Genomic DNA, 26,178 nt, shown 5'->3' with positions numbered 1-26,178 from the left:
GCAGAGATTTACAACATTAAAGCAAATCTCAAGTTCCTCTGCAGACCTGACTCATCAGAAGCTGTTTCTGGTTTGGTTTTGCAATCATCTCTGGTCTCTCCTGCTCATAATACAGGTCCTTCTAAAAAGATTAGCATATTGTGATAAAGTTCATTATTTTCCATAATGTCATGATGAAAATTTAACATTTATATATTTTAGATTCATTGCACACTAACTGAAATATTTCAGGTCTTTTATTGTCTTAATACGGATGATTTTGGCATACAGCTCATGAAAACCCAAAATTCCTATCTCACAAAATTAGCATATCATTAAAAGGGTCTCTAAACGAGCTATGAACCTAATCATCTGAATCAACGAGTTAACTCTAAACACCTGCAAAAGATTCCTGAGGCCTTTAAAACTCCCAGCCTGGTTCATCACTCAAAACCCCAATCATGGGTAAGACTGCCGACCTGACTGCTGTCCAGAAGGCCACTATTGACACCCTCAAGCAAGAGGGTAAGACACAGAAAGAAATTTCTGAACGAATAGGCTGTTCCCAGAGTGCTGTATCAAGGTACCTCAGTGGGAAGTCTGTGGGAAGGAAAAAGTGTGGCAGAAAACGCTGCACAACGAGAAGAGGTGACCGGACCCTGAGGAAGATTGTGGAGAAGGGCCGATTCCAGACCTCGGGGGACCTGCGGAAGCAGTGGACTGAGTCTGGAGTAGAAACATCCAGAGCCACCGTGCACAGGCGTGTGCAGGAAATGGGCTACAGGTGCCGCATTCCCCAGGTCAAGCCACTTTTGAACCAGAAACAGCAGCAGAAGCACCTGACCTGGGCTACAGAGAAGCAGCACTGGACTGTTGCTCAGTGGTCCAAAGTACTTTTTTCGGATGAAAGCAAATTCTGCATGTCATTCGGAAATCAAGGTGCCAGAGTCTGGAGGAAGACTGGGGAGAAGGAAATGCCAAAATGCCAGAAGTCCAGTGTCAAGTACCCACAGTCAGTGATGGTCTGGGGTGCCGTGTCAGCTGCTGGTGTTGGTCCACTGTGTTTTATCAAGGGCAGGGTCAATGCAGCTAGCTATCAGGAGATTTTGGAGCACTTCATGCTTCCATCTGCTGAAAAGCTTTATGGAGATGAAGATTTCATTTTTCAGCACGACCTGGCACCTGCTCACAGTGCCAAAACCACTGGTAAATGGTTTACTGACCATGGTATCACTGTGCTCAATTGGCCTGCCAACTCTCCTGACCTGAACCCCATAGAGAATCTGTGGGATATTGTGAAGAGAACGTTGAGAGACTCAAGACCCAACACTCTGGATGAGCTAAAGGCCGCTATCGAAGCATCCTGGGCCTCCATAAGACCTCAGCAGTGCCACAGGCTGATTGCCTCCATGCCACGCCGCATTGAAGCAGTCATTTCTGCCAAAGGATTCCCGACCAAGTATTGAGTGCATAACTGTACATGATTATTTGAAGGTTGACGTTTTTTGTATTAAAAACACTTTTATTTTATTGGTCGGATGAAATATGCTAATTTTGTGAGATAGGAATTTTGGGTTTTCATGAGCTGTATGCCAAAATCATCCGTATTAAGACAATAAAAGACCTGAAATATTTCAGTTAGTGTGCAATGAATCTAAAATATATGAATGTTAAATTTTCATCATGACATTATGGAAAATAATGAACTTCATCACAATATGCTAATATTTTGAGAAGGACCTGTAAATTACAAACAGTTCATGGATAGTTCTGCTCTACTCCTTGGTCTGTCACATAAAATTCCAGTAAATACATTAAAGTTTGTGTCAGGGTGTGAATATTTTTGTTCCTGAGCTGCAGACGTTAATCAGGGTCTCATCTTTTAAAGATAAACTGTATTTTTTAATTTAAAAAAGAATTTGGTTTATTTCCATCAGTGATAAAATATAAAAACATAAATTTGGAAAAATAAAAGCCTGAATAATTGTGACTAAACTACAGATTCATTTGTGCTTTTTAACATTTGTCAACCAGATCAGGTGATCTGAAGTCCACCTGCAGGAGGAGGAGGAAGGGGCGTACTTTCCTCCCTGCAATATCATTGGTCGTCGTCAGAGGGTTGAGCAAACAATGGTTCGGTGATCTTCGGCCGGTTCCGGAGCACCGCGGCCCCGGTGGTCCCGCCCCTTCTCTTGAGGGGCCCTGCTCGGTATTACAGGAAAATCAGAAAGAGGTTCGAGTCCCGGATCCTCCAGAAGAGCAGCAGAAATGGACCCGCTGGTGGCTGCTATTGACCAGGGAACCAGCTCCACCAGGTTTCTGGTGAGTGGACCGAACCGAACCACTAACTTAACTCTTGGTTTTACCACACAGGGTCGCTAAACCGCTAGAAAGAGTCAGAAATACAGAAATAGTTTGACCCGAAACTACTGATCAGGAGGATTTTAGTCACTGATTTCATGACCAACACTTTCCTCTGTCTAAAAGTTTTTACTCAAACCTCGTTTTTAAAAATATTTTCCCCAAGCAGATTTTCCTGGAAACCTTCAAAGTGATTTTATTCTTCAGGTTTTCTTTGGACTTCTCCGCCTTCGTTTTTTATTCTTTTTATTGGTCATATAACTTAGTGAGGGTGGGGTGCTGCTGAGGCACTTTATGAATTATTCATGATCATAGAGAGCATCTCTATTAAAGCAGGACCTTTGGCACTTTGCTGCTCTGGAGCACAATGTCAGGGTGGAAAGATATCAGCAATGACCTTAGTTCAAACTGATTGAACTAAATTGTTCAATCAGTTTGAACTGTTTGTGAAGCAGGAGAACAGAATGAGTTTGAAGATGAATAAACATCTTTGTCCAGAAGGTCAGTCCAGGTCCATGTCAACGTAGTGGCCTGATGACCCTCAGAGCAGCCGACACACGTTCAATGTTTCATCTACTCATCGCTTAGTCGGAAATATATCCATCCATCATCCATCCATCATCCATCCATCCATCCATCATCCATCCATCCATCCATCATCCATCCATCATCCATCCATCATCCATCCATCATCCATCCATCATCCATCCATCCATCATCCATCCATCATCCATCCATCCATCCATCCATCCTCCATCATCCATCCATCATCCATCCATCCATCATCCATCCATCCATCCATCCATCCATCATCCATCCATCCATCATCCATCATCCATCCATCCATCATCCATCATCCATCCATCCATCCATCCATCATCCATCCATCCATCCATCATCCATCCATCATCCATCCATCCATCCATCCATCATCCATCCATCATCCATCCATCATCCATTCATCCATCCATCCATCATCCATCCATCATCCATCCATCATCCATCCATCCATCCATCCATCATTCATCCATCCATCATCCATCCATCCATCCATCATCCATCATCCATCCATCATCCATCCATCCATCCATCATCCATCCATCCATCCATCCATCCATCCATCCATCCATCATCCATCCATCATCCATCCATCCATCCATCCATCCATCCATCCATCCATCATCCATCCATCATCCATCCATCCATCCATCCATCCATCCATCCATCCATCATCCATCCATCATCCATCCATCCATCCATCATCCATCCATCCATCCATCCATCCATCCATCCATCCATCCATCATCCATCCATCATCCATCCATCCATCCATCCATCATCCATCCATCATCCATCCATCCATCCATCCATCCATCCATCCATCATCCATCCATCATCCATCCATCCATCCATCCATCATTCATCCATCCATCATCCATCCATCCATCCATCATTCATCCATCCATCATCCATCCATCCATCCATCATCCATCATCCATCCATCATCCATCCATCCATCCATCATCCATCCATCCATCCATCCATCCATCCATCCATCCATCATCCATCCATCATCCATCCATCCATCCATCCATCATCCATCCATCCATCCATCCATCATTCATCCATCCATCATCCATCCATCCATCCATCCATCATTCATCCATCCATCATCCATCCATCCATCCATCATCCATCATCCATCCATCATCCATCCATCCATCCATCATCCATCCATCCATCCATCCATCCATCCATCCATCCATCATCCATCCATCATCCATCCATCCATCCATCCATCCATCCATCCATCCATCATCCATCCATCATCCATCCATCCATCCATCCATCATCCATCCATCCATCTACCTACACATGTAGGTGGACACTTTCCAGTTTATTCTTGATGAGTTTTTGGTTCTGCGTTTGTTCACTGGGATAAATAAAATAATAGGTGAAGGTAGCTTCTCCGAGCACAGGGGGAGGTTGAGGGTCCTCACATTGGCAGCATGACCCCAGCGTGTGCGGCACACCATCACTCTCAGTCCTTTCTCCTGGGATGCTGCTGAATAACTGAGAACTGGACTTCATGTTTGTCACTAAAACCTGGAATCGTGACATGTTTCCATTTTCTGAACTTAGTCTCCATGAACTTCCCTCGGACCACTGGCAGAGAACATTTAAATCCTGTTTCCACTGTCAGGAAATACTATTTGAATCCTACTCCACCTGTGAACCATCTGCCTTCCCTCCTGTGTCGTCCTCCTAAGGACCATTTATTAGTTGGGTTTTCTGCCACGGCCCAGTGCTCCTCAGTTCAAACTCCAGCTTTATTACATCACACCAGAATAATTCAACTACCTCACAGTTTTTACTGCTTTTAATGGCAGTGGACTTTGAATCCTGGATGAAGGTGATTTAGGTGCTGAGGAGCTTCCTCATAGATTTACCTGGACCTGCACAGGCAGTTTGGACTCAGTGGACCAATTCAAGTGAGAAATGAATCTGTTCACACACTGAGGTGTGAATCTAGAAGAGCAGAAGAAAAGTGGAAAAGGGACAAGCGTCACGTGTCTTCATCTGATCTTTAAAGAAGACAGTCAAGGGTTTAGACAGTGTTTATCCAGTCCAATCCAATCAAGCTTTATTTATAAAGCACTTAAAAACAAACACAGATGCAAGATGCTGTACAGATAAAAACAAAATATAGATAACACTTTTAGAAACAGCATAAAACCAGCATAAAAACAACAGAAAACTAACATAAACCAGCATAAAACCAGCATAAAGTCATGATCCAGATCTTTGGTGAACTTGCCACATTCATTTGGTTTAATATGAACCAAGTTCATAAAGTTTTTTGGGGGGAAACTGAATTCAGATCAGATTCCTGTTGATCCTTGAACTCCTTGTAATCCTTGATCGGTGGGAGACTGAAGATAGAGCAGAGTTTGGACAGAGTGTGTTCGAAACCTTGAAGCCCTTTCTGTTTTCCACCCAAGATCCAGATCTCCTAAGAATGTGTGAGGGTTAGAGCAGAACAAAAGTTAGTTGTTACAGAACTGCAGTGAACCGGGTCAGCTGGAAGAACGAGGTGCAAAATGTGGCTCTGCAGAGGTAAAATGTTCTGGTGAATTTCCAAAGAGAAGACAGGAACTAATTGTCCAGTTTTTCCTGAACCAGAATGACTCTTAGTTCACTCCGTCAGACTGACAACGTTCCTGTTGTTGGATCAGAGGGAAGAATCCAGCAGAACCCAACCTGAGCTTGATGTTTAACTTTGTTTCCAACTTGAGAAAAACTGATTTCTATTTTAACGTTTAATCTTATTTTCCATAGGAAGCTAAGAGGGAATGTCTAAAGAATTCCAAAGCATTCCCACTTAGCTCTGGAGTTGGAATGCTTTGGATCGGATTCTGAATTCATGGTTTTCTGATCAAACTGGGGCAAACAGGTTTTTCCAGGAAGGTTTTTAATCAGTGACTCGTTCATTCAGCAGATCTTTAACTTCTAGTGAAGCGACTCGTCTTCGTTACAAAACAATTTTACATGACAGGTTGAAAAGAAAATACCTGCTACATTTTATTTTATTTCGTTTTGTGACTTTTTATTTTCCTGTTCTGGCAGCTTGGTGGGTCAGGTTACCTCTCAGTGTCATGGCAGATTAGGAGTAGGACAGTGGGACATTTTCTGTTAAATTAAAGGTCCGATTAAACTCATCTGGTTCAGATAACATGTGAAAAGAAATTTCTAACTAATATTTGAACAACAATGTCATCGTGATTTCAGGTCAAGTCAGTAACTGTCAGTTATGTATGTATGTATGTATGGATGGATGGATGGATGGATGGATGGATGGATGGTGCAGGAGTCCATGAAGATATAGGACAGTGGTGGAACCACTGATGAGATGTTTGCACGGGCAGAGATGAGGAACATTCAACTTTGCTCTGCACAGCCGCGCTCCAACGTCCACAGTATTAGAACAGCAAGCAGAGCGGTTCAATAACATTCATGCACAAGTTAATACATTTAGACCAACTGGTGGTGATCCTCAGTCTACACCTCACCCTGCCTAGACTAGCAAAAACGCTAAATAATAACGGTAAGAACGAAATTCCTTGAGGTCAGCTTTTCTCTCTTCAGCAGACTTTTAGGTGTAAGAAAAAAAGGGGGGGTCGTGGGAGTAGTCTGCATCCATAAACAACTCAAAACGGTCAACTTCTCCTCCGTTGTCCAAACGGGGAAAATATGATGAACCGTGGCAGTCGACTGGAACAAAGGATGAAAATTTGTCTCCTTGGAACAGAAACCTCTCTGGTTTACTTTTTAACTTCACCATGGGTCGCAGTGCAGTTGTCGATCAGGATATAAATCTTCTGATCTTTTTATATCTGACAGATTTCAGCTTTATCAAGCTCTTCCAGGAAAGCCATTGTGAAGAGCAAAGTGAACCCGCCCGCGAGCTTCTGTGTCTCCAGAGATTCCATCCTGGCGCCGTATCAACAGGACACTACGGCTGGAAATGGCACTTAGTGTTAGCTTCAGCTGGTATTTATCACCTCTGGTGGTGAGGTCAGAGCTGCAACGTATGCTGAGGAGTAGTAGTTCGTTTACCTCACACAATGGCCAATGGCCCAACACTTCCATCTTCTATCTCACCTGTTCCTTCCTGGAGAAGGTTGAGTGGTGCTGACCTCCAGAAGTCATTGGGCGAGAGGTGGGGCGCCTCCTGGTCAGATCACCAGGTTATCACACAACTTTTATTGTTGATTTATTGTTGTTTGTATATTGTAATAGTTTCCAGGTCAACAGTCTTAATGTGCAGAATATAATGTGTTGTATTTCATTCTGCTCTTCATAGAGTGACAACAGGAGCATGAGAGGCTTATATTAGCTGATCGGTAGCTCCGCTGTAGTTGGAAAAACTGTGTTGCCTAAATAAGACGATGGGGCTCCTTTAGTTTCCACATCTGGATTGCTCATGTTTGTTGCAACCAGAAGAAATTTTTCAGATATCCAGTAATGAATAAAAAAGTGCAGGAAGTCTTTTGTCAGCCAGCTGACCAGCAGTTATCACTCTGTGTTCCCTCAGGCTGTTTTCTCTGATGGCTTTTTAAAATGGTTTTAACCTTAAGAAACCTTAGGATGGAAAACTGTAGTTGTTTTAAAACCAAAACTTATGAAATCTGAGTATTCCTTGACACCAGAAACCGGCTCATGCCCATTCAGGGCTGTTGATGGAGATGTTTTGGAGAAGTCAGGAGGAGGTGCTTTGTGTCTTTATGGATCTAGATCAAGTGGATGATAGAGGCCAAAAGAGCTGCGGGAGTGTATAAAGAAGTCAGGAGTGGCAGGGGAGTATGTGAGGGAGGTGCAGTGAGACAGCGGTGAGGTGAGAGGTAGGAGTGATGAATGTATTCAAGGTGCGAGTGGGCAGGGAGCATCCAGGGAGGAGGAAACATGGAAGAGCCCAGGGAAAGATCATGGAAGTACTGCAGAGGACTGGAGGTGGACGTTAGGGAGAGCAGTGACCAGAGGAGAATGATTCACTGTAGAAGGGAAAAGCTGATAAACCTTGTTGTGAAAGCTTGTATTTTTCTTTTGTTACATCAGACGCCTTCGTCTCTCCTTCTCTGCAGCTCCTGAATCAAAGCAACTTACTTCCTGTTTGACTGTTGGCTCATTGACTTAAGGGTGAGGTGTTTTTCTGCCCAGTTATCCCCACGGAGAAACTGGTTTTATTCTTACTGATTGGTACTCTGAGATGACTTGTATCAGCAGTTGGTTCTGTACACATATGACTGTAAAATGTTTAGGTGTTTAATTTAATTCAAGGTTCCTATGCAGTTCAGGTCCGAGGTCTGGATAAATATGGAAAAACGAACGTGGTGGATTGGTTTTAAAATACATTTCACGAACTAATCAAGCAGAATTGTTGTTAAATTGATTATTGAGGAAAGGAACTTCTCACAGATGTTCCTTCAGTTCATCTGCATTTTATCTGCAGGTCCTAACTGAAGTCTTAACAAAACTGGTCAAATTAATCTGCTGAGATTGTAGAAATGTAAAAATACTAAATATTAAACAATGTGCAGGAGGTCCATTACCTGGTCTCACTGTGTGAGTGTGTCTACAGCTGAGCTGTTGGGAGGTCGGGTTCTGTTCGGGTTCTGAGCAAATCTTCACCTTCATGTCTGAAGCTGAACTAAATCCAAGTTATGATAATAATCGTGTTTCCAACCATCTCCTCTTGTGCTTGTCTTCTCATCTTCCAGCTCAGTCTGGTTTCATTCAGACCCAAGCAGCAGCTCAGATGTTTAGTTGTTGGATGAAGATATTTCAGCTTTGTTGCTGCTGTGCTGGTCTCTGATCAGCTGCTTTTCTCTGCAGGTTTTCAACACAAAAACAGCTGAACTGATTAGTCACCACCAAGTGGAGATCAAGCAGTGCTTCCCAAAGGAAGGGTGAGACATTGGTCATTTACATCCGTTTGCTTTTATGATTCACTGAAAAACTCCACTGAAACTGTCAAGATTTCCACTCCTTCAGATAAAACACAGAAGTCTGCATAACTTTGCTTCTGAAGTTCACAGAGACTCTCAAAAAGTCCAAAAAGCTGTCAGAGTTAACATTCAGAACATTGTTCAGGAATCCTTCTGTAATCCGTCTGCAAGGTGACACTCATTCAGAACACATCTTTTAGGGTAGGAAACCCCAGCTCTGTTTGGATGACACCATGTGGAAGGTTCGATTCCAGGACAAGATGTAGACAACCAAACCTGGACATCAGCTAAAGCAGATGAAAGCAGTGTGTGTTTAGCTGTTGTGAAACTGACTGTCATCTGCAAACATCTACAGTCGGACATACACTGAGTGTATTGATGAATGAAGAAACACCTACAGAACATCTGAGGCAGAAATGTTACTGTGCTTTTTAAGAGAATGGGTCGAAAAGTTAAAGTGGGTTAGCTGAGACAGACATGATTTATGGGATGGAGAACTTTCTTTGCTGCACCAACCCAACTCTGTCTACCCAGCATAGCTTAGATTTGTTTGGCAACCAGAAAGGCTGCATGTTATTAGCATGTTTAAAAAGCTAAACATACATTTCCTGTTTAAGTTGGAAATGATTTAGTCTTAAAAACCTGGAATTTTACGTTTTTAGTTTGTTTCCAGTTTCATCCGGACATTTTGAACAGACATCAGGAAGTGGAGAAGTTCTAATTTTGTTCTGATCTTAGCTGGTTTGATCCAAACTGTTTCGACCTGTTTTCAAAGTCGGATCTCTTTCCTCTCTGCTGTTGTCAGTTTAGAATTGGACCAGTTTTTATAGTCTTCCAGACTTTATTGAGTCAAAGGTCAGGTGTTTTTTATTTCATTGCTGCTGCTCTGTTCAACATGCTGTACATCCAGGACCCGGTCTCTCTCTAAAAAAGTTATTTTCTAAATGAACCAGAACCTTAAATCTGTGAACAAATTCAGAATCTGGTGCAGGAACAACCACCAGAAAAAGCCTGGATGGAGGTTTGTCCAAGGAATCTGCTTTCATTGTCACTGAAAAGAGGACAGCTGATGTTTCTTCTTCTTCTGTGAAGACCTATAAACAGTTGTTAACATGTTCATGGAGGAAGGAGGAACCTTCAAGCTGATTTTGGATATTCTAGTTTCTCTTCAACTGATTGGATGTTTTATTGTATCTTGTATGTTGGAAGGTTTTTCAGGGTTCTGAAGCAGAAATGATGATGATTGCAAATAAACCGGGTCATTTCATCCTTAATGTGATGATTGTCGGGCCGGCTCCTCGGCAGAACGTTACTGACAATAATGACACACTGGCTGGAAGGACATGGCAAATGTGGCCATGAAGGGTGTTTAAATCCTGAATATTCAGAATATTTCACTGGGTCAGAACCATCATCTCACTCTAAGCTGAAAATTCTGTGGTGAAATCTGAAATAATCCTCAAACTTAAACTGTGATTGTGGAGAAGCTGGAAAAGGGATCAAGATGATAACTGGGTCAGGAAAAGTCCAACTTCATGTGACCCGTTTAAACTTTGAATGATGGTTCTGATGAAAAGGATGGTCATGGAACTCCAAACAGGCCTGGGTTTTCTCACTTCTTCCCAGTTTTGTGCAAAACTGTTGAACGTATTTTAACCAAACATCCTGGCTGTTTGCTGCGTTTGGCCCAGATGGGTGGAGGAGGACCCCAGAGAGATCATGCAGACCGTCTATGAGTGCATGGAGAAGACCTGCCAGAAACTCAGGCAGCTCAACGTGGACATCTCCAACATAAAAGGTGGGACACTCATGCTGCATTTTTAGATTGTGAAGGCGAAGCTGGAAGCAAGTATTGTTTGAGTTTCATTGGGTTCATGTTGTGGTCGGTCTGCAGCTGTGGGAGTGACCAATCAGAGAGAAACCACCCTGGTTTGGGACAAAGAGACCGGAGAACCGCTCTTCAACGCCATCGGTGAGTTCAGCCAAAACCCAGTAAGAACTGGTTTCAGTAAAAGCTCCAGGTGCTTGGAAGGAAGCTTCTCCAGCAACCTGCTCAGTGTGACAAAAAATAAAATGTAAATGGACTGAACTTATATAGCGCCTTTCTGCTCAAAGCACTTTACACTAGAGCCACATTCACCCAATCGCACTCACTAACGCTCACACATTCATACACCGATACGCAGATCGGTAGGCAACTTGAGGTTAAGTGCCTTGCCATGGGGCACATCGACATATGGCAGGAGGGAGCTGGAATCAAACCCACAACCTTCCGATTGCAAGACGACTACTCTTCCTACTGAGCCACAGTGTGTTCATGGTCTGGTCCGAGTGATCTGGTTTGAAGGTTTGCAGCTGGCTTCAGGGAAAACATGGACTTTATAAAATGAAGTTCTTCAGATTCCAGCAGGTTTGGTTTGTTTCACGCTTTTCATCAGTTTTTCCCATGACTGGACTATTTATTTGAAGGCTGCAGTGTGGCTTGGTTCTGCTGCTCTTCACTTCACGGCTCTTGTTAACCTTTGGGCCCAAACATACTGTAGTGTAAACAGACAGGTTTATTTATTTGAACGAACCTTAATTTAACCAGGTGAGTTAACTAGTCCTTATTTTCAACACCGCCTGGATGTTTAGGACCAAATGCTGGAAACCTCAGGATGAAATCAGCTGGAAGCATCTTTTAATCAGGTGTGTCTGAATCATTTGATTCTTCGCCAAATCCCCTTCAAATATACGGCTACAGAACGGAACAGAGACAGGTGTTTATATTTTTATTAATCAGATCCATCCTAAACTTCATCAAGACCTCCAGCTCTGGACCTGCTTAAGGAGCTCCAACTCAACTGAGGTGTCCTAAGGAGAAACTGTTCATTAGTGAGAGTAGAACGGAGCTGGAGATTGGTAGCCAGACCCACACCTATGGTCATTTACCTGAATAATGACCTGCACTCACTGATAGAAACAGGGTGAGGAGCCCAGAGTCACTGCTTCTCTGCATCGAAAGAAGGATGTGGTTTAGGCTTCTGGTAAAGAATCTTCTGCAAGCTCTGTTGGTTAGGGGTTTCAGACATGTGACACTGGAGGGAGATCTCAGGCCAGAGCAGGACTCACTGGAGAGTCTATGGATGGGTGGATGGATGGATGAAGAACAGTGAACAAGGGTGCAGAAGGCCACCTAAACACCATTTGTCCAGCTTTTCTCCAAGATGAAATCTGCTGAGGTTTGCAACATCATCAAAAATCTGTTATTTATGCTTCTTTTGTTTCTGTCCCATGTCCTCATGTGTTCAACCTCAGGTTCATCTAAAATATGTTCAAGCTACTGTTGTACTTTCTGTAGGACCATATGTGGTCTCCTGGTAACATACTGACTACATGCTTATTGACATAGTGGACAGTTAGCTAACATCCACCCAGGAGAGGTTTGGTATTCCTAAATGTGGATGTTTAATTTCCTCTCTGTTCCTTTCTTTGCTTCGTACTGCAGTTTGGCTCGACCTGAGGACACAGTCCACGGTAGAGAGACTCATCTGCAAAACTCCAGGCAGAAGCAAGAACCACCTGAAGGTAGTAGATGCTGTTAGGATGTTTAAACTAGAGGTCAGGGAACCACTTAGGTTAAACTGTTGTTGTTCCTCCTCTGGGTTTGACTGGACTCGCCTTGCAGCATAAAACTGGACTCCCCATCAGTACCTACTTCAGCGCCGTAAAGCTGCGCTGGCTGCTGGACAACGTGGATGATGTAAACAAAGCGGTGCTGAGTAAACGAGCCATGTTTGGGACTGTGGACTCCTGGATCATCTGGGTAGGAGCAGTAGGAAAGCTGCCTCTGGCTCCAGGTTTCTAGTCCCGACGTTTAAAAACACTTTTTATTTCTTTCAGTGTCTGACGGGCGGCAGAGACGGAGGGGTCCACATCACAGACGTTTCCAACGCCAGTCGCACCATGCTCTTCAACATCCACACCATGGACTGGGATCCTGAACTTTGCAGGTAAACCGATGAAACATGAAGGTAGCATGTCCTCAGCTGGACAGCTCCATTACAACCAGCGCAGCCTTCTTCATATGGACTCCAGAACCTGGATGACCTTCCCACAATTGTTCATGTTTTAACTTCTGGAGGTTGGACTAAGCTGTTGTCATGATATGACATCCTGGGACTTGGTTTGTGTTTTTGTGTTAACTGTATTTAGGTTTATGTTTTCCTTTATTGTTAATTAGTTCCACCTGTCCCCTCTGCCTCCCTGCCAGCTTGTCACACCTGTTCTTAGTTTCTGTGATTACCTGCCTTTGTTTCCTCCCTGTATATTAGTTGGTCTGTGGTCTTTGTTCCCCGCTGGTTTCTCCATCACTATTCCTCGTCACTACCCTTGTTGATGTTCAGTTTTGCTACGTTGGAGAACTGAGTACTCATGTAGGTTTTTTGGCTCTGAACTCGGTTATGTACCTGCAGTGATTTTTGTGACGCTTTTGACGGTTTTGGAATAAAACCTCAAGATTAACTCATCATGCGGCTGCCAAGCTCGTTTCTGCACTTTGGTCCGATTCAAACACATAACGTGATAGCTGTAAAGCTTATTAGTGTTTCCCATGAATGTTTTGGTGGCTTTTGGTATTTTAAAGGTCACAGGAGACTTCCAAGTGTCTGGAATACGTTCCCAGAAGTGTTTGGAAAGGGAGAAGATACACAGCATTACTGAACAAACGCTGAAGACTCTGTACCCTTGATCTTTTTCATCTATATTTTTGGGTTTATTTTGGATTTGATCCTTTCTTTGTAGCAAATTAGTGCATGTTGGGTAACATGTTGGGTAACATGTTGGGTAACTGTGCATCTCCAGGTCTGTGATACAGTCCAGACCTCCATGTTCTGATATTCTGCTTTCAAGCAGCTTTGATCAGTAGTTCTTGAGGCTTACTGCAGATTTTTATTGGTAGAATCATCTGGAAGCTCCAGACCTCAGTGATTCTCCAATGTTCCAACTTTTTAAGGCTCCAGCTGGCAGTTTGCAGGTTTGATGTGGCTTCAATGATTCGTTTTGACTCGGCTCCCCTGTTCTGTGTTTTTCCAGTTTTTTTGATGTCCCGATGGAAATCCTGCCCAAAGTCAGAAGCTCCTCTGAAATCTACGGCCAGATGGTGAGCTCTGTCTAAGTTCAGAACCTCCTTCGAGTTTGGGTATGGATCAGAACCACCTTATGCTGTAAATACAGGTCCTTCTCAAAATATGAGCATATTGTGATAAAGTTCATTATTTTCCATAATGTCATGATGAAAATGTAACATTCATATATTTTAGATTCATTGCACACTAACTGAAATATTTCAGGTCTTTTATTGTCTTAATACGGATGATTTTGGCATACAGCTCATGAAAACCCAAAATTCCTATCTCACAAAATTAGCATATCATTAAAAGGGTCTCTAAACGAGCTATGAACCTAATCATCTGAATCAACGAGTTAACTCTAAACACCTGCAAAGATTCCTGAGGCCTTTAAAACTCCCAGCCTGGTTCATCACTCAAAACCCCATTCATGGGTAAGACTGCCGACCTGACTGCTGTCCAGAAGGCCACTATTGACACCCTCAAGCAAGAGGGTAAGACACAGAAAGAAATTTCTGAACAAATAGGCTGTTCCCAGAGTGCTGTATCAAGGCACCTCAGTGGGAAGTCTGTGGGAAGGAAAAAGTGTGGCAGAAAACGCTGCACAACGAGAAGAGGTGACCGGACCCTGAGGAAGATTGTGGAGAAGGGCCGATTCCAGACCTTGGGGGACCTGCGGAAGCAGTGGACTGAGTCTGGAGTAGAAACATCCAGAGCCACCGTGCACAGGCGTGAGCAGGAAATGGGCCACAGGTGCCGCATTCCCCAGGTCAAGCCACTTTTGAACCAGAAACAGCGGCAGAAGCGCCTGACCTGGGCTACAGAGAAGCAGCACTGGACTGTTGCTCAGTGGTCCAAAGTACTTTTTTTGGATGAAAGCAAATTCTGCATGTCATTCGGAAATCAAGGTGCCAGAGTCTGGAGGAAGACTGGGGAGAAGGAAATGCCAAAATGCCAGAAGTCCAGTGTCAAGTACCCACAGTCAGTGATGGTCTGGGGTGCCGTGTCAGCTGCTGGTGTTGGTCCACTGTGTTTTATCAAGGGCAGGGTCAATGCAGCTAGCTATCAGGAGATTTTGGAGCACTTCATGCTTCCATCTGCTGAAAAGCTTTATGGAGATGAAGATTTCATTTTTCAGCACGACCTGGCACCTGCTCACAGTGCCAAAACCACTGGTAAATGGTTTACTGACCATGGTATCACTGTGCTCAATTGGCCTGCCAACTCTCCTGACCTGAACCCCATAGAGAATCTGTGGGATATTGTGAAGAGAACGTTGAGAGACTCAAGACCCAACACTCTGGATGAGCTAAAGGCCGCTATCGAAGCATCCTGGGCCTCCATAAGACCTCAGCAGTGCCACAGGCTGATTGCCTCCATGCCACGCCGCATTGAAGCAGTCATTTCTGCCAAAGGATTCCTGACCAAGTATTGAGTGCATAACTGTACATGATTATTTGAAGGTTGACGTTTTTTGTATTAAAAACACTTTTCTTTTATTGGTCGGATGAAATATGCTAATTTTGTGAGATAGGAATTTTGGGTTTTCATGAGCTGTATGCCAAAATCATCCGTATTAAGACAATAAAAGACCTGAAATATTTCAGTTAGTGTGCAATGAATCTAAAATATATGAATGTTAAATTTTCATCATGACATTATGGAAAATAATGAACTTTATCACAATATGCTAATATTTTGAGAAGGACCTGTACTAGCATTAAATCTAGCTTGTACGCTAACAGACATGGCGAGTTCAGGTTTAGTTTCAGCTCCGGTTCTAGTTGTTTGAGCAAAGGTTTGATCCTTAAATCTGGGCTTTAAGGGTTCAGTAAACATCCAGGACCGGGTCACAGGGGCAGCAGACTCAGTAGACACCCAGACATCCCTCTCCCCAGACACCTCCTCCAGCTCCTCCGGGAGGAGCCCAAGGCGTTCCCAGGCCAGCCGAGAAACATAGTCCCATTTTCCACTGGCTCGATTTGGCCCTACTCAACTCCACTCAGCTCGCTTTGCAAGCGTTTCCATTACAGTTTTTTCTATACCACCACCTACTATTTTGGTCCCTGCTCCTAAGCAGGTCCGACCGAGGCTGAGTAGGGACTAGATGTGACGTGACCAGACTGCTTTCCACTGATTGGCCGCGGGAGGAGGAGAAACGAGAAGGTTTTTGTTTAGACAGTGCAGGGAAAATCTAATAAAACTCAAGAGCAGCTACAATGATATTAAGGACCACAGTGGCCGGAGCAGGTCATACATGTAATTTGACCATTTACGGGTCATAAACCAGCCTGAAGGCTGACAGAAAAGAAAAAGGACAAATCACCTTTCTGAATTACATGCAGGCAGAGCGCTGCATGTAATAACATCCTAAACCAGCTGATCACACATAAAATCAGCTGTTCAGAGGCACAAACATTTCCCCCAAAACACACAAAACTAAACCACCACAAAACAAGGTTTTTGGTTCAGAAATGTATTTACAATCCTTAAGTGGACCATCGTCTGCAGGAGGGAGCAGTCAGAGAGCAGCTGCCCGTAATCAGACTGCCTGCATCGGATCAAACGGGAGAAAAGCCCCGGTGAATCCGCGGAGCACGAATATCCAGCCTAAAACTAACTTCACGCAGTTTTGCTCTTTAAAGACCTCGTCCTCGTTATTGCCATGGCTGAAACTTCCTCATAAAGCCCAAAGTTGTAACTTCTTCAGGCAAACGTTGGAGCTTCACCATCCAGACAGCAGCATCTCTCCTCTCTGCTCCTCCTGCCACCCCCTCACATCAGAACCCCTCAGCCTTATTTTATAAGTTCTGGCTGGGATGTGGTCCAGATAATTATCCCAGTGGATCATTTTAGACATAAAAACAGAAATAAGGCATTCTTGCATATACATTAATACAAACGTTATTAGTATTTAGTTTATTTATGCTTTTGTTTTTATTTATTTATTATCATTTCATGCAGATTACTTTAATGTGACAACATAACACAGTAACGTTAATAGCAGCACAGCTACACTCATGGCTGGAGGCGGGGCTTCAGTCGCCATAGCTTCAGCCGTTGGGAGGTCAGTGGAAACACAACAGTTACCGTACCAAGAAGAGCGAAACCGAGTGGTGCAGAGCCACGCCGGCTAAAACGAGCCTGTGGAAAAGGGGCAATAGTCCCTCCAGCGTGTCCTGGGCCTCCTCCCGGTGGGACGTGCCTGGAACACCTCCCGGGGAAGGCGTCCAGGAGGCATCTGATAGATGCCCCAAGCCACCTCAACTGGCTCCTCTCGATGTGGAGGAGCAGCGGCTCTACTTCGAGCTCCTCCCGGATGGCCAAGGTCCCCGAGCACGCCAGCAGGACTACATCATCTGCAAAAAGATGAAATCCTCTGGTCCCCAAACCAGACCCCCTCCGGCCCTTGGCTGCGTCTAGAAATCCTGTCCATAAAAGTTATGAACAGGACCGGTGACAAAGGGCAGTTCTGCCGGAGTCCAACATGCACCGGGAACAGGTCCGACTAAGTGCCGGCAATGTGGACCAAACTCCTGCTCCGCTTCTACAGGGACCGGATGGGCCCTAATAAAGGGCCCCCGATTCCATACTCCTGGAGCACCCCCACAGGGCATCACGAGGGACACAGTCGAATGCTTTCTCCAAGTCCACAAAACACATGTGGACCGGTTGGGCAAACTCCCATGAACCCTCAAGCACCCTGTAGAGGGTATAGAGCTGGTCCAGTGTTCCACGGCCGGGACGAAAACCACACTGCTCCTCCTGAAGCTGAGGTTTGACTATCGGTCGGACTCTCCTCTCCAATACCCTGGCGTAGGCCTTACCAGGGAGGCTGAGGAGTGTGATCCCCCTGTAGTTGGAACACACCCTCCGGTCTCCCTTCTTATAAAGGGGGAACACCACCCCAGTCTGCCAGTCCAGAGGCACTGTCCCCGACCGCCACGCAATGTTGAAGAGGCGTGTCAACCATGACAGCCCTACAACATCCAGAGATTTGAGGTACTCAGGGCGGATCTCATCCAACCCCGAAGCCCTGCCACCACGGAGCTTTTTAACCACCTCGGTGACTTCAGCCTGGGTGATGAAAGAGTCCAACCCCGAGTCCCCAGCCTCTGCTTCCACCAGGAAATATGTGATGGCAGGATTGAGGATAAGCCAGACTTATCACTAAAAAACAAAAAATATTTTTCTCTTAGAGTTGTTGGTAAAAAGAACTGGACAGAGCATTAGTATAAAAAGCAGCCAAAGTCCAAAGAAACACTCTGACAGGCCTACAGAAAGCCCAGAAAACTGTGTATAAAGCCCAGAAAACTGTGTATCCGGAGCATTTTACAAGAATGTCTAGATGATTGGAAGGATGACTCAAATTTTTGCACAATTATGCATTTGAAATTGAATGTGATGCTGTCCAGAACTAAATCATTTTCCTGTTTCTCTAGAAATCTGGCTCGCTTGCAGGGGTTCCAATATCAGGGGTAAGGAATATCATGTTGACTTGTCAGGAGTTCTGTCAAAGTGCTGCAGGTTCTCACACTTGGAACGGTTCCTCTGACATTTATCACATGTTGTGGAGAAGCAGGAAGAAACTTAACAGTCTCATTTTCCTGTCAGTGCCTCGGTGACCAGTCGGCAGCTCTGGTTGGTCAGATGTGTTTTGAGGAAGGTCAGGCCAAAAACACGTGAGTCATGATTTCAGCAGCAACCTTTCATCACATTCTGTTTAGAAACAAACTTTGATTTTTCTTTGCATTGAATTCCTGTATAAAGGTACGGGACTGGATGCTTTTTGCTCAGGAACACAGGAACAAAGGTAAGATGTTTAAAGATCTGTGGAAGCAGCAGTTAAAACGTGATTCCTAACGGTGGTTTCTGTCTCCTGGGGTGATTCTGTCAGCCGGTGATGTCCGACCATGGCCTGCTCACCACTGTCGCCTACAAACTGGGGAGAGACAAACCTGCCTGTTACGCACTAGAGGTGCGAGATCTTTGTTTTTCACTCAACGTGTCTTAACATTATGACCAGAGACGGTAGACCCAGTTGGCATCCGAGAAACTTCATGTCCTTAAAGTTTATGTTAAGTCATTTATTCAGCAGCTCTGAATAAGGGACTGATTGATCAGAGCATCCCAAAGTTGTAGCTCCGGGATGTTCTTGTCTGCAGTGATCAGGACCAACCTACCCACTGCAGGGGCTGGAGCTGTACAGTGTCATGGATGACCATTGATCACTGAAGGCTGGCCCGTGTTGAGGATCTCTGGGAAGAACGTGAACCTGTGGAGGCAGTGTGTTACAACGCTCTGCAGGGAATCCCCACCAACCAATCTTCCAACTAATTGATCAGCAACTAACCAAGCAACCCGCTAACCAACCAAATCACCCCTTAACTAAGCCCCCCAACCAATCAACAAATCAATTCTTGAATCCTTCTTCACCTCGACAGACTGGAGCATTGCCCTCATTACTGACCAATGGACCAATGGGTGTATCCCACCTTTTCCAGCTGGGAAACCTGTCGTTCATGTGGGTGGTGTTTTGCCATGTAGAACCTTTCCAATCATTGGTGCTGCCCGAGTCCAGTCCTTCATGACAACAGTGGTCTTGGATGGCAGTGGCTTCTTAAAGTAGGATTAAACTCTGAGCAGAAATGTTGAAGGAGTGGTTTGACAAACCCAACAACCAGTCCGAGATGTTGAAGGAACCTCCAAATTCGCCATATCCCAATCTAATAAATAAAGGCTCCGCTCCTGTCAGCCAGATACCACAGCACACTTTCAGAGATCCAGACGACTCTACAAGGAGATAAGTCAGAAGAACCTGCTGAGTTAGGTGGTCATGATGTAATGGCTGATATAATTTCTCTGCATGGTCAGTTCTGATTGGGCCTGATATCTCTCTGCAGGGTTCAGTTGCCATAGCAGGAGCAGTGGTTCGCTGGTTGAAAGACAACATGTGTATCGTGAAGTCGTCCTCAGAGATCGGTAAGTCCATCTTCCATGAACCCAGAACCCAGGAACCGTCTGAGTGTAACAAGTTCTGTGTCATGGAGATTTCGGTGTTTAAACATCATCTTGTGGTTTCAGAGCAGTTAGCAGCTGCAGCAGGGACGTCTTATGGCTGTTACTTTGTTCCAGCTTTTTCTGGGCTATATGCTCCCTATTGGGAGCCAAGTGCCAGAGGGTGAGACAGTCTGCTGTTCCAACACATTTTAACTCTCAGCTGCTGGTTTAAGAATCTCTGGAACTATGAGTCCAAAGTTTCTAAAAGCATTTAACCTCATGTTCTTTCCAGTATCATCTGTGGCCTCACACAGTTCACCAACAGGAAGCACTTAGCCTTCGCTGCCCTGGAGGCCGTCTGCTTTCAGACCAGAGAGGTGAGCAGTGATTAAAAGCCTTCAGCTCTGCAGAGATCCAAACAAGCACTCATGCTCCATGTGATGTCTGTCAGATCCTTGATGCCATGAACCAGGACTGTTGCATCCCTCTCTCGGTGCTGGGCGTGGACGGAGGCATGACGGGGAACAGGTTGCTGATGCAGCTGCAGGCCGACATCCTCTGCATTCCTGTTGGTAAGAATCACAAACATCTGGCTGTGAAGACGTGTGGGGAATCTGCATTATGTTCCAAACTGAAAAATGGTGCAATGGTGCCTCCACATCATGGATGAGTCTGTCGTTGTAAACACAGGACCCCTCCTACATTATGGAGCTGGTCTTCATCAGGTTCTACAGATTCCACACTGTCAGTATTCAGTAAACAAAGATGGAGCCAGAATGGAAACGCAGTCTGTGAAAAAGTGAACCTCAATCAATATGGAATTTATACTGGGTGTACTTTCTTCTTACAATGAATGTACAGTATCTCAGTGTCACATTCCTAAGTGAAGGTAGGATGGAGGGACGGACAAACAGTTGGATGGATTGATGGATGGATGGGTGAATAAATGGATGGATGGATGAATAAATGGATGGATGGATGAATAAATGGATGGATGGATGGATGAATAAATGGATGGATGGATGAATAAATGGATGGATGGATGAATAAATGGATGGTTGGATGAATAAATGGATGGATGGATGGATGAATAAATGGATGGATGGATGGATGAATAAATGGATGGATGGATGAATAAATGGATGGATGGATGAATAAATGGATGGTTGGATGAATAAATTGATGGATGGATGGATGAATAAATGGATGGTTGGATGAATAAATGGATGGATGGATGAATAAATGGATGGATGGATGGATGAATAAATGGATGGATGGATGGATGAATAAATGGATGGATGGATGAATAAATGGATGGATGGATGAATAAATGGATGGATGGATGAATAAATGGATGGATGGATGGATGGATGAATAAATGGATGGATGGATGGATGAATAAATGGATGGTTGGATGAATAAATGGATGGATGGATGAATAAATGGATGGATGGATGAATAAATGGATGGATGGATGGATGGATGAATAAATGGATGGATGGATGAATAAATGGATGGATGGATGAATAAATGGATGGATGGATGAATAAATGGATGGATGGATGAATAAATGGATGGATGGATGGATGGATGAATAAATGGATGGATGGATGAATAAATGGATGGATGGATGAATAAATGGATGGATGGATGAATAAATGGATGGATGGATGGATGAATAAATGGATGGTTGGACGAACGGATTCAAAGCTGTTGTATTAAATTTCTTTTTTATGGACTTTATCTCCAATGAAAAAGATAAAAGCTGAATGATTTAAAGAGTTACCTTGGATCTTAAAACCGGTTCTGTCAAGAACAGTACCCGGTCTCAATCTGGACTTTACTCCTAACTTTTGACCCAGCCACTGTTTACCTGCTGTGTCAAAAAACAACAAAGTTAAATAAAAGTCAAATGATTTTAAGTAGTGTGTCTGATGTACAGTTTCACATGCGCTGGGTTCGTTTCTCCTGTCGTTGCTGCTTTCAGTGCGACCCACCATGGCAGAGACCACAGCTCTGGGTGCCGCCATGGCAGCGGGGGCCGCTCAGGGGGTGGATGTCTGGAATCTGAATCCAGATCAGCTCCCACATGTCACATCTGAGAAATATGAACCTCAAATCAACACCGAGGGTAAGACAACGCAAGCACCTCAGAACACAAGGTAGAAATCATGATCTCTGAGGATGGATTTACTTTGTTTTTTCATCATGAACGTATTTTATGTGATCTCAGTAATTATGTATTTTGTAGACTATATGTTCATATAAGAAATGCAATAATAATAGCTCTGTTATAGTAAAGGGAATTTGCTGCCATCTAGTGGCTGCTTGTGTAATGACAGAGAATCCAAAAGGATTTTCTTTTTCTCCACAGAGAGCGAGTTCCGCTTCGCTCGTTGGAAGAAGGCTGTCCAGAAGGCCATGAACTGGGAGACCACAGAGACCAGTTGCACCAGTGATGGTATGCAGCTCAGGGTTGGTAATATTCGCCTGAAGCCATTGCAGGAGTCTCACTGAGATCATGCTGGATGCTCTCTCTCATTGGCTGAAAACAGGTGTAGAGAAGAAGACGAACGGCGCCCCCTGCTGGATCCCTCCCACCCTTGTCCCCATCAGAGTGGACCCCTAAGGTCCGACCGATATGCTGCATGTTGTCAGGAGTTCTGACATTAACGTGTTGGAGTTGTGATGGGTCGATGCTGCATGAGAACTTTCACTAACAGAGTTCTGATGAGTCTCGCATCACAGACGTTTTTAAAACCAGCAAGATTCTGCTGATCCGGTCTGATCCAGTGCTTTAAAGGCGAACTGATCCAACTTAAATCTTTGTGCAGAACACACACATGACATCAGGCTTTATGTAAAGAGCTGAACCAGCCGTGTTTGGCTGCAACTGTGCTTCATCTTGTTTATGTTTGCATGTTTCCGTTATTAATAATTCTTTGCCGACCTGTTGCTGATGTTCCGTCATTGTTGCAGCTGCAAACTGAAGCTTGAAGCCCAATTTGTTGTTATCGGAACCTTTAAAACCTGTCCTGATCTAAACAAAGAGCTCCTGCTCCACTCAGCAGGTGGTTTGAGGCATCTCATCAGTTTCCATCCTGGACACCTCCCTTTTTAAGCAGGGGTCTCCAACTCCGGTCCAGCAACATTTAGATGCATCCATGATCCAACACACCTGCATCAAATGATTGGCTTATTACCAGGCCCCTGCAAACCTGCAAGACATTCTGAGGACCAGGGTAGCTCTCAGGGACTGAAGCTGGAGACTCCTGCTTTAGAGGTTTTTAGGCACTTCCAACTAGAAGATCTCAAGGTAGGCCTACAACTTGCTGGACGGCAGTCGTTTAGAAACCCTTTAAACAGCAGCTGAGATGTTCAATGACAGACCAACAGCAGGTCAAGGTTTAGAGGTTTCTCTTGTCTTTAACCATCAGGAACCAGGTGTCAGGTTGTCAGTCTGTTGTCCTCATTGAAACTTCTCCTTTTTCCCTTCACAGGTCAGCAGCAGGGATTAAACTGAGAGCTTGAAGATTTTGGTGTGACCAAAGGAAGACGACTGAGCAGGAGAACAACTGGAGGAAAATTCAGAGGGAATTCAGGACTTTAGTTCAGGATGTGGCCTTCCTCTAATCCGGTCAAAGATGGATTTACAAACCAACCTTGGAGCTTCTGAAGGCAGCCAGAGGACATTTTATTGAAGGTTTACTGAGACCATCCAGTCAAAGGGACATTGTTTTGCTTTGAGTTCTAATCAAAGGTTAATGTTGAACCCTGAGCAGAATCTCAGTCATTTCAGAGCGAGCAGAACCACCAGAATCTTTTCCAACTCAACTTTACACTTTTATTTGCCAACCTATCATCCTGGACATTTGATTACCCTTCTTGGTGGAGGTAATTTGGTTTTCAAGGTTAGATCACACCTTTTGCTTGTTTCAGAACCTTAATGTTAGTCAGCTTTTCCAGAACCAGTTCGGATCTGTGTTTGGGATCATTGTCCTTTTGGAACAACCAACTGGGTCCAAATTTCAATCATCTAGCTGCTAAAGTTGACTTTGGAGGTAGTCCTCGTTCTTCATTATTCCATCCACTTTGTGCAATGCACCATGACCACTGGCAGTAAAACAGCCCCATAGCATGGTGCTGCCACCACCATGCTAAACAGTTGATACACTTTTCAATGGTTTGAAGCTTAATCCTGACTCCACCAAACAAACGTCTTGTCATTGTGTTCAAACAGCTCATCGGTTGTCTCCTCTCAATTAGCCAGACTGTAGCGAGGCTTTAACAGGCTGGGGCATCCGGTCTGTTTTACTAATTATTTTTAAGTTTAAGACAATGAATTTTTAAGTTTCCAAAAAAAGTACAAACCCATCTATCTGTTTGCTTTTAATCCTTTTCATAGTCTGATGTATTTCATTTCCTGAGTTATATCGCCACACAAAGGCCTGGCATAGCTACTGCAACAGACTGGATCATACTTGAACATGTTTTCACTGAAAGCCCGGGTAATAAGAATCCCTCATAGCCCGGACCATTTATTTAAATCAGAAAACACCTTCATTCCAGCAGATACTACATTACTCCATCAGTCAGTCAGTCATTTTCTACCACTTCTTCCATAGTGGGTCGCAGAGGAGCTGGTGCCCATCTCCAGCAGTCTATGGGCGAGAGGCAAGTTGATAAGATTATTAGCTAATAAATGTTTTTGTTCTGCCGATAAATAATAGATGATGAGCAGCTTTAGAGTCATACAGTTGATTCATTCCTTCCATTATTCCTTAAGCTGCTCTGGATCCATAAGCAGAAAAAGTTTAAATCATTATTTTACATTGAATTTTTTAGCAACCTGCATCAGGCCAGAGTTGTTGCTTTATGTCTCCATTACAATAACTACTAAACACTGATGAACACACTAATTTTTCTTTTATTATCATCAGACTCAGATGGTTGAAACCTGGAAATGGTTGGGGTCAAACGATGGTTCTAAACATATCATTTCAATCCCTATTTAGGAACCAAATTAGGTCCAATTTCCTTCTGGGTGACACAGCGCCCACTGCTGGTTGACATTGTTTTATTACTTCTTGAGCTGGACAGATTAGAAAATGCAACCAGGTTTAAATGTTCTCAGCAACTTTCATAATGTTTTAGTCTAGATGAAAAAGGAACCAGCTGGACCTTCAGTTTGGACCTCATCTGGTCACCGAGGGGAAATAAAACAAATGTTCAGACATGACTGAAACATCATTGGAGCCCATCTTCATGATCTTTGTGGTGTCATCCTGGATTGTGGTTCTAAGGCCCACTGGACCTCCCTCCTTCCCCTTAGCATACATCCTCAGGGTGCTGGACGTCCGTGGTCCTGCAGGGTACCTGATGACTGGCAGGACCTAGGCATAGACAGGTTGGACTTTGTTTTTACTGTTCAGCTGGTGCCTTCTGGTAGTTCAACCACTTTGGTAGCAATCATCGTTATAACATAGATATATATACAGTGGGTCGTCTTTTACACAGATAACGAGTTCAAACAGGTGCAGTTAATCCAGGTAATAACTGGAGACCTGGAGGACTTCTTGAAGAAGAACCAACAGGCCTGAGAGAGCTGGGATTCTTACTGGTTGTTAGGGGATCCATTACTGAGGTCATGCAATAAAATGATCATTAATTACTTAATAATCACACAATGTAATTTTCTGGATTTTAGTTTTAGATTCTGTTGCTCACAGTTGAAGAGCATCTATGATAAAAAATGAAAGACTTCTAGAAACTTTGGAGGTGGAAAACCTGCAGAATGAGCAGCGTATCAAATACTTGTTCTCCACACTGTATATATAGATATCTCTATAGCTACATTTTACTGTGAGGGGAAATATTTGAAGGAAAATGAAATTTAATTTCTATTTTCAGTGTTAAATAATTATGCAACGATTCACTGGTGATCATTTATTTATCGTCATATTTTAAACACTGAACATAAATGTGAAATAAATGAGCAGTTTAGCAGATTTAGAGGAGAAATGCGTCCTTGTTGTGATACAGTGATAATCTGAGGTAATCTTTACTGATTTTATGATGATGGACCAGATCAGACATCTTCTTGTTCTAATCCAAGTTTGAAGTCATTCTGTGGTTTCTATGTTTGAGGTGTAAAGGTCCTTCAGAGCTGCAGGAACATGAAGATGCTGCATCCTTCTGTGTCTGTGGAGCAATAAAGTTCAGAA

The 26,178-nt window shown here is 43.9% G+C and overlaps 1 protein-coding gene across 4 annotated transcripts; it reads left to right on the top strand.

The window, feature by feature from the left end:
- Positions 1 to 2,120: 2,120 nt before the first annotated feature.
- Positions 2,121 to 24,440, top strand: LOC124871465 (glycerol kinase-like). Of its 4 annotated transcripts, XM_047370778.1 has the most exons (20): positions 2,121 to 2,301; positions 8,734 to 8,807; positions 10,538 to 10,644; positions 10,741 to 10,818; positions 12,334 to 12,413; positions 12,514 to 12,651; positions 12,729 to 12,838; positions 13,920 to 13,986; positions 18,397 to 18,432; positions 18,569 to 18,636; positions 18,725 to 18,767; positions 18,852 to 18,932; positions 19,858 to 19,936; positions 20,039 to 20,135; positions 20,247 to 20,331; positions 20,406 to 20,526; positions 21,942 to 22,085; positions 22,329 to 22,415; positions 22,510 to 22,584; positions 23,455 to 24,440. In XM_047370778.1, exons 1-19 carry the CDS (start codon positions 2,248 to 2,250, stop codon positions 22,581 to 22,583), a joined length of 1,623 nt encoding a protein of 540 aa, XP_047226734.1. In that variant the 5' UTR covers positions 2,121 to 2,247; the 3' UTR covers position 22,584; positions 23,455 to 24,440. The 4 variants fall into 4 exon arrangements, with proteins under 4 accessions (XP_047226734.1, XP_047226735.1, XP_047226736.1 ...); XM_047370779.1 differs by lacking the exon at positions 22,510 to 22,584 and having other exon boundaries at positions 22,329 to 22,429; XM_047370780.1 differs by lacking the exon at positions 22,510 to 22,584 and having other exon boundaries at positions 2,124 to 2,301.
- Positions 24,441 to 26,178: the final 1,738 nt, after the last annotated feature.

This window comes from Girardinichthys multiradiatus, chromosome 7 (genome assembly GCF_021462225.1).
Source record: "Girardinichthys multiradiatus isolate DD_20200921_A chromosome 7, DD_fGirMul_XY1, whole genome shotgun sequence".
In the NCBI taxonomy this organism is placed as follows: domain Eukaryota; kingdom Metazoa; phylum Chordata; class Actinopteri; order Cyprinodontiformes; family Goodeidae; genus Girardinichthys; species Girardinichthys multiradiatus.
Note: the sequence above shows the minus strand (reverse complement) of the source record. Positions and strands in the feature narration are given on the sequence as shown.

What these genes read in the sequence shown, in the direction of transcription:
- LOC124871465 (XM_047370778.1), top strand. Translation starts at nt 2,248, where the DNA reads ATGGACCCGCTGGTGGCTGCTATTGACCAGGGAACCAGCTCCACCAGG. An exon ending in CCAGCTCCACCAGGTTTCTG is followed by an intron (nt 2,302 to 8,733) that starts GTGAGTGGACCG and finishes TTTTCTCTGCAG; the next exon opens with GTTTTCAACACAAAAACAGC. An exon ending in GAAGCAAGAACCACCTGAAG is followed by an intron (nt 12,414 to 12,513) that starts GTAGTAGATGCT and finishes CTCGCCTTGCAG; the next exon opens with CATAAAACTGGACTCCCCAT.